Source organism: Daphnia pulex, chromosome 2 (genome assembly GCF_021134715.1).
Source record: "Daphnia pulex isolate KAP4 chromosome 2, ASM2113471v1".
Taxonomy (NCBI): Eukaryota; Metazoa; Arthropoda; class Branchiopoda; order Diplostraca; family Daphniidae; genus Daphnia; species Daphnia pulex.
In genome coordinates, this window is record NC_060018.1 from 2,342,375 (window position 1) to 2,356,363 (window position 13,989).

At 43.5% G+C, this 13,989-nt stretch overlaps 1 protein-coding gene and 1 long non-coding RNA gene across 5 annotated transcripts; one reads left to right on the plus strand and one right to left on the minus strand.

Annotated features, from left to right (window-relative positions):
* Positions 1-1,076: 1,076 nt before the first annotated feature.
* Positions 1,077-13,936, minus strand: LOC124209545 (galactosylgalactosylxylosylprotein 3-beta-glucuronosyltransferase P-like). Of its 4 annotated transcripts, XM_046607599.1 has the most exons (8): positions 12,961-13,936; positions 12,561-12,778; positions 3,700-4,122; positions 3,414-3,605; positions 2,837-2,991; positions 2,487-2,666; positions 2,235-2,345; positions 1,077-2,086 (listed from the first exon to the last, which is right to left on the minus strand). In XM_046607599.1, exons 3-8 carry the CDS (start codon positions 4,097-4,099, stop codon positions 1,973-1,975), a joined length of 1,152 nt encoding a protein of 383 aa, XP_046463555.1. In that variant the 5' UTR covers positions 4,100-4,122; positions 12,561-12,778; positions 12,961-13,936; the 3' UTR covers positions 1,077-1,972. The 4 variants fall into 4 exon arrangements, with proteins under 4 accessions (XP_046463555.1, XP_046463533.1, XP_046463548.1 ...); XM_046607577.1 differs by lacking the exons at positions 12,561-12,778; positions 12,961-13,936 and adding an exon at positions 10,427-11,168; XM_046607592.1 differs by lacking the exons at positions 12,561-12,778; positions 12,961-13,936 and adding an exon at positions 5,506-5,594.
* On the plus strand, positions 4,846-6,589 carry LOC124209563. Its single transcript, XR_006880960.1, has 4 exons — positions 4,846-4,952; positions 6,011-6,153; positions 6,230-6,353; positions 6,432-6,589. It is a non-coding gene; the product is annotated as an uncharacterized LOC124209563 (long non-coding RNA).
* Positions 13,937-13,989: the final 53 nt, after the last annotated feature.

A 13,989-nucleotide genomic window follows, 5' to 3' on the forward strand; every position in this document is an offset into this window, starting at 1 on the left:
TAAAAAATGGGTTACGAAAAATATTTACACAAACAACAAGGAACTAGGAATAGTTGAAAACAATACAGTGGTAACCTAATTTAAAAAAAATGGGAGAATTGAGGTATCCATGTAGCCTAACACATTGCAGTTGTGCAAGTTATGCATCATTAAAATATTTAGCAGACTGTCACAGGAATAAAAGTGACACAGGTCCCAAGTGATGTTTCTGAAATTGTTGTTAATGACACGTCAATAATAGCACAAGCAAAACTTGCATATTGTGTTGTCATGATGGCTGGCTCAGGCCTCAAGTCTGCACAAAGGAAAATATGTACTCGAAGAAGACTATATGGACTCATAGTGAAAACAAACTGCCATGAATCGACAGGGGGCTTACATGACAAATGCTAGTCACTGTAGTCACATTTCAAAAATTTGGAATTAACTCTTCTATTTCAGCTCCCATAATCATTCTCTTAGTATCTTAGTTTTATTTACCTGCTAAAGAGCATGGAGTGTGAATTAAGCGATTCTATAACGAGACGTGATCAGAGTTAATAACACGACGACCACATTTTTGTAATTTTGTTTGTTGGGCTATATTTCTTGCAGCCACGTACGTTTCCCAAAAAGTTTTCGTTCAGTTTTCTTTGAAATGTTGAACTTCGTCTCACTTGTCGAACTTATTGTTAACAAAACGAAGCAGACGACTTCCTCTGGCCATGCTTTTCAGCTTTTGGCTTAAATATCGATAGAAATTATTAAATATCGACCCCTCCCCTTAAATTCATAAACCGCTCAAAAACGATAAAAGCGGTTTTCTCACCGCGCTCGACATCGGCGGGACGGATCGGAATTATTTTAGTATGTAATAGTTCTAATAGTTCGTCTCATCAAGTTATAACTGAGCCTTCCTATCACAGACAAAATAAAACCCTCCGACCGAAACCGCCACAATAAGACCCTCCAGGACCCGAACCTCTAGGAAGCCAAAAGGAAATAATCTACATCATACTTCAATCCTCCCTACTCCTTGTAATCCCAAATTCTTTTGATATTGAAAAAAAAAATACGATACAAATGCAACCGGAAGGTGTTTTTGGATTGTGAATTCCAAGCTTCACTTTGAATATATTTCAATATCATGCATTGGTAGAAGACTACAGGTAGATATACTGTCATATCAAAAAGAAGAAGAAGCCCAAAAATGTCGCAAAACTGCATGTAGGGAAATATGTACATGTATAGGCACACTGAATAATAGAGGGATGAAGGAGGAGACACTTTTTGAACATGTTCCAAAGGGGGTTGAATGGGAAGTACTGCAGTGTCAGCAGGGACAGGGGGGGGGGGAATCTATTGAAGATGTGAGGACTTGGCTGAAGAGCTACAAGGACAGATAGAATATATAGTACAAGATATAAAGGCTATTCAATAAGGAACCAGAGGATGAATTAATTTCTTTTTTAAAAGAGTTAAAAAATTGGAAACCCACCCCCCGACGGACCGAGTTCCAGTTTAAATGAGATATGGTGGATGTATGGAAAGGAAGAACAGCGGAACGAGAAAAGATGCAGGGCGTAAGTGAATGAGAGACGGCAGCGTATATATATGTAAGAATCGATAAAAAGAGAATGAGAGAGCAGTGGGAAGACGAATGGCTTGCTCCTGCGGATTTGGTATGGGGCTAATAGTGAGGAGGGGGTCTGCTTTTGCGACATCAGATAGAATCTGGAAACCGCATATCACGCACAAAATCTGCTCGTTCGTATATATATGTATAATACCCTTTTCTCTCCTTCTCTCTCTCTCTCTCTATTCGTCACGACGGTCTTATTTTCATCACCTCCGTGAGATATGGAAAAGATGATTTCTCTTTCAACTTTTTTCTTTTTCTCAACACACACCCACACACGCTAACACACACTCACACATTCAGATAAACACGCGAGCAGCAATTTGAGTTCGGCGGCACCGGGAAGCGCCAATCTCAGACGATCCATTCCTGCAACATGTCAATGTTCGTTCCTTTGTACCGTTTTCCGGCCGCCGTTGTCCTGTTAGCCGGGCTGTTGGATTTGGTCTGCGTGTGCCAAACGAAGATCTAGTTGGTTGGCGTCCACGCGATCGGACATAAATTCATTATTTAAATTAGTCGCCCGAATAATAAGAAGAGAAAAAGGCGATATTGCTTTTTTCATTAAATATAGTTTAGTGGGGATAGAAAATGAGGGTCTGATATTTATACGCACTTGAGTGCACCGATCCGCTTTTGGTTCAATATCAGCGGGCGTGATATCGAGTTTCTTTAGGAAGCCGTCCTCTTCGTGACCGGGAACGTAAGGCATGTACACATCGGATTTCTAAATAAATCCCAAAAAAAAAAAAAAAAAAAAAAAAAAAAAAAAAAAAAAAAAAAAAAGAATTTGGTGTATAAGTGGTGAGCACGTCGTACTCATTAGCTTATTAGAGCTTAGTTGGCTTCAAGAGTCATTGATTGATACCTCGAGGACGAGCTGCACGCTGACGGCGAATCCAGCCATGTCCACGGGGAACTTTCGATTGGCCATCCAGCCGTCAAAAAAGTCGACGACGACGCCTTTCTCGTTAACGACGGGCGAGCTCAAGCCAACTTTGGTCACAAGCCCCACTGGCCACATCGACACTTTCTTGGTGAACCGCATCTGTCGGAGAGTTTTGGCGAAGAAGAAAACCGACACCGAGGTGTTATTATTAGGCAATGTGTTATGGCGTGGATTAAATGTCGAGAGTCGGGACGTCGAGGAGAACCATTCGTAATTTTTAAAAACAACTCTGACGTGTCACGAAATGTTAACAAAGCATATTCAAATACCTCTTCGAAAAGTCTGATGTCGTAGGTGTTGTCGTCGTCCGCAAAGTAAACCACGCCCGATTTGCAATTGCTACGCACCCAGTCGAGCGCCGCGTTCCGGTTGGCGACCCCTCGTGGCTTGAGCTTCGATTTTTTATATTTTTCAGGCATTTGAGCTGAAATCGCACAATTGGACATGGTAAAAAGTCAAAAACCAACAAGATGGTATGTTTGCGCTTTTTCTCACAACACACGTCACACCCAATATTCTCTATCAGTTTTTTTTTCCTAATCTTAACGGATAACGGTGTACGAAGGACACCAAATGTTTGCTAAAGATGTGGCAAACAGTGTATGCATATATACATTCAGCCTTCGGTGCTGTGGACTAACTCGGGCAAGGATCACATGTCGTTTAAAAACGCCCTCTTTGTTCATACGCGGTGCTCCGTTTCGTTTACCCACATTATCGATAAATAGGTGGAGTTGCCTCCTCCCCGTTCCGCCAGAACAAACCGAATTTATTTAATTCCCAAGTGAATGCTTCTATTAAGTTTAGAGCATTCGAGTAAATGGAGCACAGCCTTATAATGTATACCTTTAAGATGCGTATGTGGTATTCCATAGCGTTTCAGAAGGGAAGCGATGGCAGGGGAGAGAGTGCTGCTATCTTCGACGACGATCCAGTGGACGGCTGGCACGTTGAGCAGCGTCTGGGCCAATCGTGTCAGATCCGGAATCTGTTCGGGTCTCCTGTAAGTCGGTGTCACCAGATAGATAACGGGCAAATCTAGAAATAGGGAGGAGGACTCTAATTAAATATCTACCGTGATTTTCTAGATAGATTAGATTTTTAACAAAAAATTTAAGAATGTATTGGATACCGGTGGTGTTGCCGTGCTTCCAGCAGCCGTAGCACACATTGCTGTTTGTGGCGGTTTTGCCGAGTTTCTGGACGACGTAATCGGCGATCTGCTTTGCGATTTCATTACTGATATCTTTGACCCGATTTTCGGTCAATTCCGTCCCTGCCGTGCCAATTTGGTTGACCATATTGTCAATAGCAGTGATGACACCTGAATTTGAGATGGTTTCGTGTAGAATGCTGCCATCTCCCGAACCGCTGGCCGGATGATTCATGAGCATTCGGGAACTGAAGGAAGCCGGATCAGCAACATGGCCAAACTGGCCGCCTTCCAGCCGAGTGATGATGACTACGTAAATGAGGAAACTGATGAAGAAGAGGCCGGCCGCCAGTTTAGAGAGCGGCGCTCGCGGAACCATCTTCACCCTCGATCTCTATGATTCTGTAAAACAAACGAAGCAAAATATAATTGATGTATGAGAACATTGAAAAGAGAAATAGAGTTATAGGAAAAAAAAAAGATAAAAATGCCCTGTGGAGAAAAAAAAACGTGTGCGTAGGATTGCTCAATTGCTATGCGCTTAATCGCCTTTCCAAGCTAGATAACATTTCATAAGTAATGAGTCACAGATGCCATATGACGGGTTTATCTTATTCATGGAGCCAGACGAAACAACACACATTAGAGGACAAACGGTTTTCTTTATCGTCATGTTTTTAAAACAATTAATGGCATTAATTCACGCGTTGCGAAGAAAAGCGAATGCATTCCGCCGCCAACACCATGTAACCTTTTTGTCGGGTTTCAGTTTACGTTCACTACACGCTACGTGTTGATTCAATACCGTTTGATCAATGGACGTCGTAACCTTTTCTTGTCCCTCTAGGAAACAAGAATATGTCCAGCTTAAGTTTTACTCCACTCGTCCGTGCTCGCTTTCAACCCACCCCTACACCCAGCTATTGATCGGGACTGCACGCTGTATATAGTACTATGCTGTCGTGTGTATACAGCTGTCTCAAAGGCGCGTATCGTGAAAACCACTACCGTCACGGGTTGCCCACAAACCGCTCTTGAGTCAAACGAATGGGGGAAAGAAAAAGCCAACGAGGAAAGCCGAGGAAAAAAGCAAAATGAGTTTCTTACAACTTGGAAGCGAGAGACGGACAGTTTAAGGAGAGCTTGCACACTCGACGCCAGGGTTCACGAAGCAACTGAAGCGCAGCGACTCATCAGGCAGCCGCTGAGCTTTTCTTATCAGATCGAGTCAGGTATAAAGTACTTCCCCTCGAACTCTATAATCTTTTGTTTGTTTTAAATTTTTTTAAATAGACGGAAAAACACACAGACAAGGGAACAAAGTTCTTTTTTTTTTCGGTTGATTTTCCGGCGTTCTTTTTGGGGGGTTTTGCTTGCTGTTCTCGTTTTGATTTCGGATGTTAATCTAGATTTTCCCCGAGGATAAGGCTTCTGAGTATTCAGAATGTGCTGTGGCAGCAGCACTTGATACGAGTTGCACAGAGAAGACAATTCAATGTCAGCTCTCAGACAGCACATACGGTTTACTCTAAACAACTGATAGCCTGGTACAGATGGGCCGCAAAACAATAATCTAACGACGCAACAAACCAACTGATGCAGTGCGCCCAACAACCAAACAATTATAATATCGTAGAAGAATACCTACACTTAAAACTATTGTTTTATTAAGGAAAATTTCCTTGTGTTTGAAGTATCTGCACGGTGATCCCAAAACGACTCATTCCAATTAAAAATTGTCCGTAAGAAATTAAACTTTTTACACTAACAACAGTTTTTAATTACTTTTTGCTGATTATTCCTCCACGAGAGACGACTCTGCAGCACAAGGAGCTCCCACATAGTTCCTTTGCCTCCCTTTTGCCATTCGTTTATTTCGCCTTTCTCTAGTACGTCTGGTGTTTTGAACGTCAATCTTGATTATTTGCGGCTCCGGCGTGGCAAGACCTTGATCTAGTTGCCGACTCTTCTTCCCATGCGGTTAATTGGCATTGCTTTTGCAGCGCCGATTGGAAACAAGAACCAGCCGTACATCACATTTCATGTAATGACGTCAAACTGACGTTGAGTGGCTCTCTGTTTTATTGCGGGAAGAAAAAAGGGAGAAAAAACAAAAACAAAAACAACGATCCTTGGCCACGACAGGTCTAGATTTTAGAATCAGGCAGTGTATATAGCGTGCGTTGCAGACACGCTGAGGGAGGAAGCCGAATCACGTGAAGCTGACATCAACGTAAAAAAAAGAAAAACCCAAAACCAAAGACACTTTCTCTTCTGGCTGTGGTTCCAGGTGACCGAGTTCAAAGACTGAACCCAACTAACTAACTGAGGAGCGGCGCGTACACTATGGGAGCGGCCTGATGAAGGTCGGCGAAAATCACATGGTACAGCGGACGAATATCAAAACAAGCTATATAGCTTTCTGTGAATCAGGTCAGTGTGTTATTGTCTTCAAGACGCCTCCTCGTTTCTCATCCGGCCGTCAAGTTTTTTTCTTTTTGTTTTTAAGTCGAAAAAGGATGCGGCATCAAGAGACCGGGATCACTTCAATCTATTCCGTCTGTAATGGAGAATTAGATTATCGAGAGGACGATTCTGTTCTCCACTTACCCGAAGCGAAAATGACCATGCAAGTAAAAGTCTACGATTACATTAATAGAAATTATCTCGGTCACGATAAAGTCGTGGAATTATTACATCTTGTTTACAAGGTGGTTTAAGATGGATTCTTGGAATCCACCAGCTGCCGCACGTAACAGATATCACGCAATCCGAATTATTTGTAAAAATTGAGGAGGGATTTTTTTATTTGTGATTGCCCGAATACCTTGACGGGTATCACTCACGAACAAAGTAATTGTTTTTTTGTTTTTTTCGGGGTCATTTTTTTTTATCCCTCCCTTTTACCGATTCTGTTAGTCTTTAGCGAGTCACGGACCCAGCCTAGCCAACAGGTGATGGATGTCGGCCAGAGGAGAAGAATGTCACGCGGTGCGTGCGAAAATGCACAGGCCGCCGGCCCCATGAACTTCGCGTTAGACGACAAGAGTGAAAGAGAACGCAACTCGATATAACTCTGTACGCCCTTGACGTCCCTGGCCTGCCTGGCCCTCCCGAGTGTATATTGATCTTTGACAGCAATAATGGTCAAACGCGGCAAATATTTCTCATAAAAGATTGTCAGAAGTGACCGGCTTTATGAGTATTTATTGCTAGTACAATATGCCTTGCCCATTCAAGTGGGGAACAAAGAACACTCAAGTCTGTTCCGAGAAAACCGCAAGCGGTACGCATTTCTTTCTTTTTCTTTCTGTCCAAACTGTAAAACTGATCGACCCGTAACACACACAAGAAAAAAGATACGAGTGAGAGGGAAAATGAGGGGAATGAATAAGAGCTCAGAGTGAAATGTGTGAAAGGACATGCTCGAACGGTCTATCGGTCGGGGGCGAGAGAGAGAGAAAGAGACTGCAAAAGGGCGATTTTGTCAAGAATAATGGGCACGCCACGACCTCGCAGCGCGAGAATGGGAACAACACAGCTAGCCTATCTGGGCTTCGCGATCTGGAAAAATTGGGTGGCGTTTTGCAGTAAGCCACGAATCTTCAAAGTAGTACGTACTCGAGTAACATGTAATCCGCACCAAACAATTAGAACGAGCACGCGAGAACGAAAGTTTTCTGAGCCTTATCAGCCTAGAAAACAAACAGTTGTTTGCGGGAGCGGACAGGGTCACGACGGCCGAGATTTTTTTGTAGCCCCTATTTGTCAGAATGATTCACTTTTTCTGACAAGACGAAGACGAGAGTGTAGCCGAGCCGAAACGTGAGCCCGAGCGGTCGTTGGAGTTTGTGTTAAACGCTATTTTGCCTTACCGAAAAAAAACCTTTCGTGATATCAAGCGACAGTCGAATATGTCCGTGTAAAAAGTCAGGGCTCGTTCAACCGCAAAAAACACTCGGCGTATCGCCGCATCACTGTCGCTCGGAGCTACTGCAGACGGACATATGTGCGGCATATGTGGATGTTCGTGTCAACTTTTCTTGTGTAACACAAGCCAATCCCGAAAACAAAAATAATACCAAGAAAGAGTCGAGTCAATAACAGAGCGGAAGACATTTGTCCTCACAAAAAGTTAAAAGTCGACCAAGAAAGTTCTGTACAATGTTGGTAGCTAAGCGACAGAATCTCTGCTCCAGCACCTTTCAAGAACGCTAGATTCGAATGAATGAATAAAATTTGTGTGTTTTTTTCTCTCTGTTTCTCCATTTGTCTCTGCGGAATATATTTAAGAGTCCCTGTGAGAGCCGGAAAGGTTCCGTGCTGTGATCTCAGCCCACGCGGTTGCCAAACTTTTCCTTCTGTTCCCGGATTTTCGACGACTTTCTTCCTTCATCATTCATGTCTTTATTTAAGATGCACTGTCTTCAGCACGAAAAGCACGCAGTCCTCCTACGTACAATATACAGCACGTACTTTGCGACATGATTGTATGACCGGTGGAAACCGAATCAAGTCGACCGTTTCTGCTTCCCTCCATACAAAAGACAAGGAATAAAACGATGAGCAGTGACTTACAGGGCAGCAGGACAAAGAACTTGCGATTTCTGCAGTCGTCGGGCTGGATACACAGACGACGACGACGACGAAGAGAGAAAGAAAGAAAGATAAGAAAGATAAAGAGAGAAAGAAAGAGACAGAGAAAGAGATAAAGACAGAAAATTGGGAAATAAGGGGATGATGATGATTGCATCAAGTCATCAGTTCCGGTATGCCGAACGCGCACGCTGCAGCATTTTCTCATTTTTTTTTTTTTTTTCATGGGTAGGGGAGGAGACGCTCTGGGTTGTCTTCTTGGTACACACTATACCAATCAGTATAATCACCATACAATACATAGCCGTACGTGTGAACGGATGAAACGACATAAAAATGCGCGCGAGGAATAAATAAAATACTCCTCCGGCCCGGGTTGGTACGACTTGGTACGAAAATGTCGACACTGAGCGATGATGTAACCGTTAATAAATTGCCAAACTAAATCCTCGTTTAGTTTTATTGTGCAGATCTTTCTCGATACAATGACTAGATGGCAATCGATTTCGTTTCTTTTTTTTCTTTTTGTGTAAGTGTTGTCGCTTGTCGGTTGCACCAGTTCCGATAAAAACCGATTTCCTGTGCTGCCTCTGTATTTCTTTGAATCCTTTTTTTTTTCCTTTTTTCAATTGACGTAACCACCCCCTCTCTTTTCATCTAAAACGCCCCGTTCTCCCCTCATGGATAAATGATTCGACGTAATGGTGCTGTGTATGCGCGGCGGCGGGAGTTGGCGGAGTCGAGTTTCGTAGCCTATTCGTTTCCCAGCCTATACAATACAGACGAGACTTTCCTCCGCCGCCGCCTTTTCGTTAGCCGAGAATCCGTGAAATCGGAAATGGAGGGAGCAGCTGGGTTGAGTGACGTCTGAATGCTAGCAGGCCGAGCGCACAAGCCGAATGGCGTATATTTAAATGTTTCTATGGTGAGGCGAGTGGAATGAGAATAGACGGAGATGACAGAGGCGCGGGAGACTGGAAAAGCGATATGAAGTAATATACGTAACTGAAAACTTATAAGAGGAAGAAAAAAGAAAAGAGACGAGAGGGGCAAACTATTTCTCATCTGTTCTCTTTTGTTCTTGTTTGTAGATGAGAAAATGAGCCAACTCGTATTCGGAACGCGACCGTCCGTGCACCATCAGCTGATATGCTCTCAAGCGTTAACTGAAATATACAGCACACACACACACACACACCAACACACAAAAACTCTCCAATTGTTTGCCGTGTTTTCTATTTCCGTCGTTCGCTTTTCCCACTTTCTTGTGTGTGGAATTAGTTTCTTTTCACATCTGATGCCACTCCTTCCTTTGAAGCACGAAGATTTCTATAAGAAGCTAAGAGAACATATTTAATTTCATTTGGACACGATACACCCCGACACCCCGACACCCTCGCACCTTGTCACCTCGACACGAGCGATACTTACACGACGCGAGTTCTCCAATAAAGAGGAAACGTGAATAAATCCCTCCGACAGAATGTCAATTTTCATCTTGAAGATGATAGCAAAATTGCCAAGACAAAAGCCAACAACAACATGGCGCAGTCATATGAGCTCGCACACGAGAGTCAGCTGCACTCAGCTTTATTCATTATGTATAATATGTACCGCAGCAGTGAGGGCCGTATAGGCCTACACATGCAATAACAAAGTGTTACATACGCCCACTTTGGTTGCTGTTATTCCTCTTCCCCATTTGAAACCTCCCAGCACCCGCCGTTCTTTCGCCGCGTCAACATTGGCTGCTGTCTGAGACCCGGTCCTCGTGCTGTCACGACGTCAGCCCATCGACCGCTAAAGCCGGTTAAAGGCAAGACAGAAAAAAAGTGCTAACTAAATAACAAAGTATTTGGAATTGCGAGAAAAGCTAAAAAAAAAAAAAAGGAAAAGGCAATCTCTTTGGCAATTCCGAGCGGAGTGTCAAAGGCGCTTTACGTTCTGTCACGAAGTCGATACAGCACAATTTCGCGTTTACAAGTAGAAGAAGAAGAAAAAAAAACCGTTTCAAAGAAGACCAACAACAAAAACAAGGAAGGAGGGGGTAGCTCTTTAAGAGAGTGAAGGAGAAAGCTATTAATCGTGAAAGCGAAAGCCGGTACGGTACCTGGTGATTTGATGACAACATTGGTTGAGACGAGATAGCGGGAAACGCGACCGTGCAATAAATACAAGGCGACGTCAATCCAAATGACCTTTTACCGTCTCCACCACTCCCCGCCCCCAACGTAAGACGAGTTAAAAGAAACAAAAGATAAGTCGACAGCGAAGAGTTCTATTTATAATGTCCTGGTATGTGTGTCGTCTGTAGCGTTCACTGGCACTGGCACGGGATCAACGCTTATGCTGTAGAGTTGCAAAGAGATTGTTGCCTACTATAAAGAATTAAACAGAAACGTTCTACTATATTCGACGGGATTTCTAGACGGAATGATTTCAATCACTGTTTAAGAAAGTGGTGAGAATGGGAGGGGGGACGGAACAATGAAAGACCGGAAGTCCACGATGCAACAGCTCCACCAGCGCACTGCACTAATACGACATCCGCACCGAAAAAATTGCAGCACTAGCTAAAAGCGAACTGAACCGAAACGTCGATGAGCGCGACCACTACTGGCGTGATGTCAAGCAAGTATTTCTGAATGAACCCCAACACAGCCCAAAACGCATAGAAGCAGCAGCAGCAGCAGGAGAGAGAGAGAGAGAGAGTCGAGTGTAAGAGAGCGTAATGGAGTATATGTGTGCGGGGGGAGGACGAAAAAAAAAGAAGAGTGCTGGTCTATATAAAAGCGTGGATGACTCGCAGCTTCGATCCAGGCGAACTGACGAGCACGGTAGACGAACTCGCTCGCTTTTACATTTTCTTTCTCCTTTTTTTCTTATTTTTTCTTTTTTTAAAAAATTTCCTTTCGACTCTTTTTTTTTTTTTTATTTTAGGGCTCGCTTCCATGTCTGCCGTCCTCCCCCCTCTTGTCGAGATAGGAGAGGGGGAGGGTCGCCTGCGCGTAAACGCGAACGCGAAGGAACGAACGATAGGACGGCGCATCATCAAGAGTCCGCACTACACTGCGCGCCGTGAAAAGCCGGTGCTGCCGAGACGACAACAGCAGCAGCAGGGCCCTGCTGTGCTCGAGAAAACACAAAAACAGCGCCGTCGTTGGTAAACAAAGAAACTGGGGGGCGCTACAGGGGAGAATAAAAATAAATATCAAATAACATAAATTGTCCTCCTAGCTTCCATGAAATTACTTTGATTATCTCTGTGCTGTCTAGTTAGGCTTCCACTCACGAGCCCAGAGTCATTACAAGAGAAGTTGGCGCTTCTATATCACTCGAGCCGCAGCCATTTGCCCATCTTGCGACGCCCCAATCCTTTTTCTTTTTATTTCTGTTTCTCTCTCTCTCTCGTTTCCTCGTTTTGTTTCGGTTCAGTATTCCATTTGGCAGGCGATTCCGGTTGCCTGCGGACCAGCTCTTCATATCCCCTGCGGATCGTTCATCCGCTGATGCTCACGTAAGTATAGCCCTCCCAACTTCCGTACGGGACTACATCTTTTGCCTCAGTCCTCTGGCTCTTCAACATAACATCGACTAGACGCAGCAGACGAGAAGACGGAGTGGAGCGATATGGTAAGGAGGCAGCAGAGAGGCGAATGCTGCTGTTTAACCAGTGCCGGAATGCGGATGCAAGAGTGCGCGCGTGCGAGACGGGGAGAGAAACAGAGACAGATAGCCCAGCAGAGATATTCTAAACATGTTGTTTAATCTATAAATAGTGTTCGTTACGCGGAAAATCTGACGGACATGTCCAGAACCTGAAATTTCGCTTTCCCTTTGCGACTTGTTTCTTGACCGAAAAATAAAACTCACCGGCACTATATATCCTATTGGTTGGCATAGTTCACCTAACGAGGAGTTGCCGGTGTGGCGGCAGGTTCCTCTTGGTCATACAGTTTTCTAGTTGCACTTTGCTTGTTGAAAGTGTTGGAAGTTCAAATATTTTCGAATTGATTGTTTATCAATAGACAAAGTTGTGAGGTATAAAACCGGGCCTGATCTGCAATCGTTCTACAAATGAATTATTTAATGAACCCTGATTGAGCCTAAACAAAAACGGTAAGAGAAAAGAGTTCCAGTCAACCACATAGCTCAAAAATAATCGTAGTCTACCCAGTAACGATTTAGAATCAACGCGAGTCACAGATTGTAAAAAAAGAAGAATAGAGATAGATTTTTCCTACCTTTAAGCCTGGGAAATAAAGCCAGCAATTCACAATTGCTCCATCTGTTGGAAAGTTGAATGTTACACCAGGCGGGATAACAAAAAAGGTCTTCAGACTCGTGAATACCCCCACACAGAAATGGGCGTACACGAAGGTAAAGGACATTTACAGGATGGGGAAGAAGAGATCTGTAACTCGAACGACATCGGTAGTTTCTCTAATGGGATGCTGTTTATCTAATGAAAATTAAAAAATGGGTTACGATAAACATTTACACAAACAACAAGGGAATAAGACACTGATTAAACCCTAATTGTTAATAAACAGGAGAATTTAAGGTTTACACTGCATTGGTGCAAGTCATGCATCATTACAATAATTAGCAGGTCACAGGAAAAAAAGTCACACAATTCATTACCCAACCAAGTGATGATTCTGAGATCGTTGCAGATGACAGCTTTTGGCAATACCAGCACCAGCAAAACTTGCATAGCTTGTGGTTATGATGGCTGGCTCAGGCTTGAAATCTGCACAAAGGAATAGGTTACTCAGTGCAAACAAACTGCCATGGCACTAACATTTCACAAATTTGAAGTTCAGGTTTAACTCTTTTAAATTTCCATTTGTTTTCTTTGTTATATTTACCTGCTAGACAGCATAGAGTGGAGAGCGGCTACACCAGTTGACACGAAGATCACATTTTTGTAATCTTATTTCTTGCCCTATTTTTCGTGCAACCACGTACATTTCTCAAAACGTGATCTGAAACTTCTCAAAAAATGAAAGCAGACGACACACTCGTCTAAGGTATCGATAGAAATGATTAAAAATCGACCCCCTTCCACTTCCCCCTAAATTCAAACCGCTCAAAAAACAAAAAAAGGCGGTTTTCTCACCCGCGCTCGACGTTCGCTGTTGGATTGGAATTATTTGAGTATCAAATCGTTCGTAAGTTATTATGAGACCCCCTCCATATCACTCCAGATAAAAGTAAAAATTTGTATGAAACCCACAATAAGATCCTCCGTTAACCTATAAACGCAGTTAACTGTTTCCGCGTTTTGGTTTCATTTCCATCGGTGTTGATAGACCTCTGGTCCGTTTCCTGTTTTGTTTTTTTTTTTTGTTTTTAGAAAAAAAAAAACATGTTTATTAAATAGAAACGCGGTGAAATGAACCAGTATGGGAAATTAGTGCCCGGCAACCAACATCAAAGAGGTAGGAGCGGGAGCGCCAGCACGTTGACGTCGTTTGGCCGTGTGACAAGGAAGCCCTAGCAACAGTACCGAACTGTAAAGAAATCCCTTGATGCGCACACCACCGCCACACCACCGTAGGCCGTAAAGAAACGACAGTTCAGCAAATTGGGAATTTTGGCCGGGCTGTTTTCATAAAGTTCACGTCGGTTTCTCATTGGCCGGCAGAGACGAGAGACTCATCTCGCCCA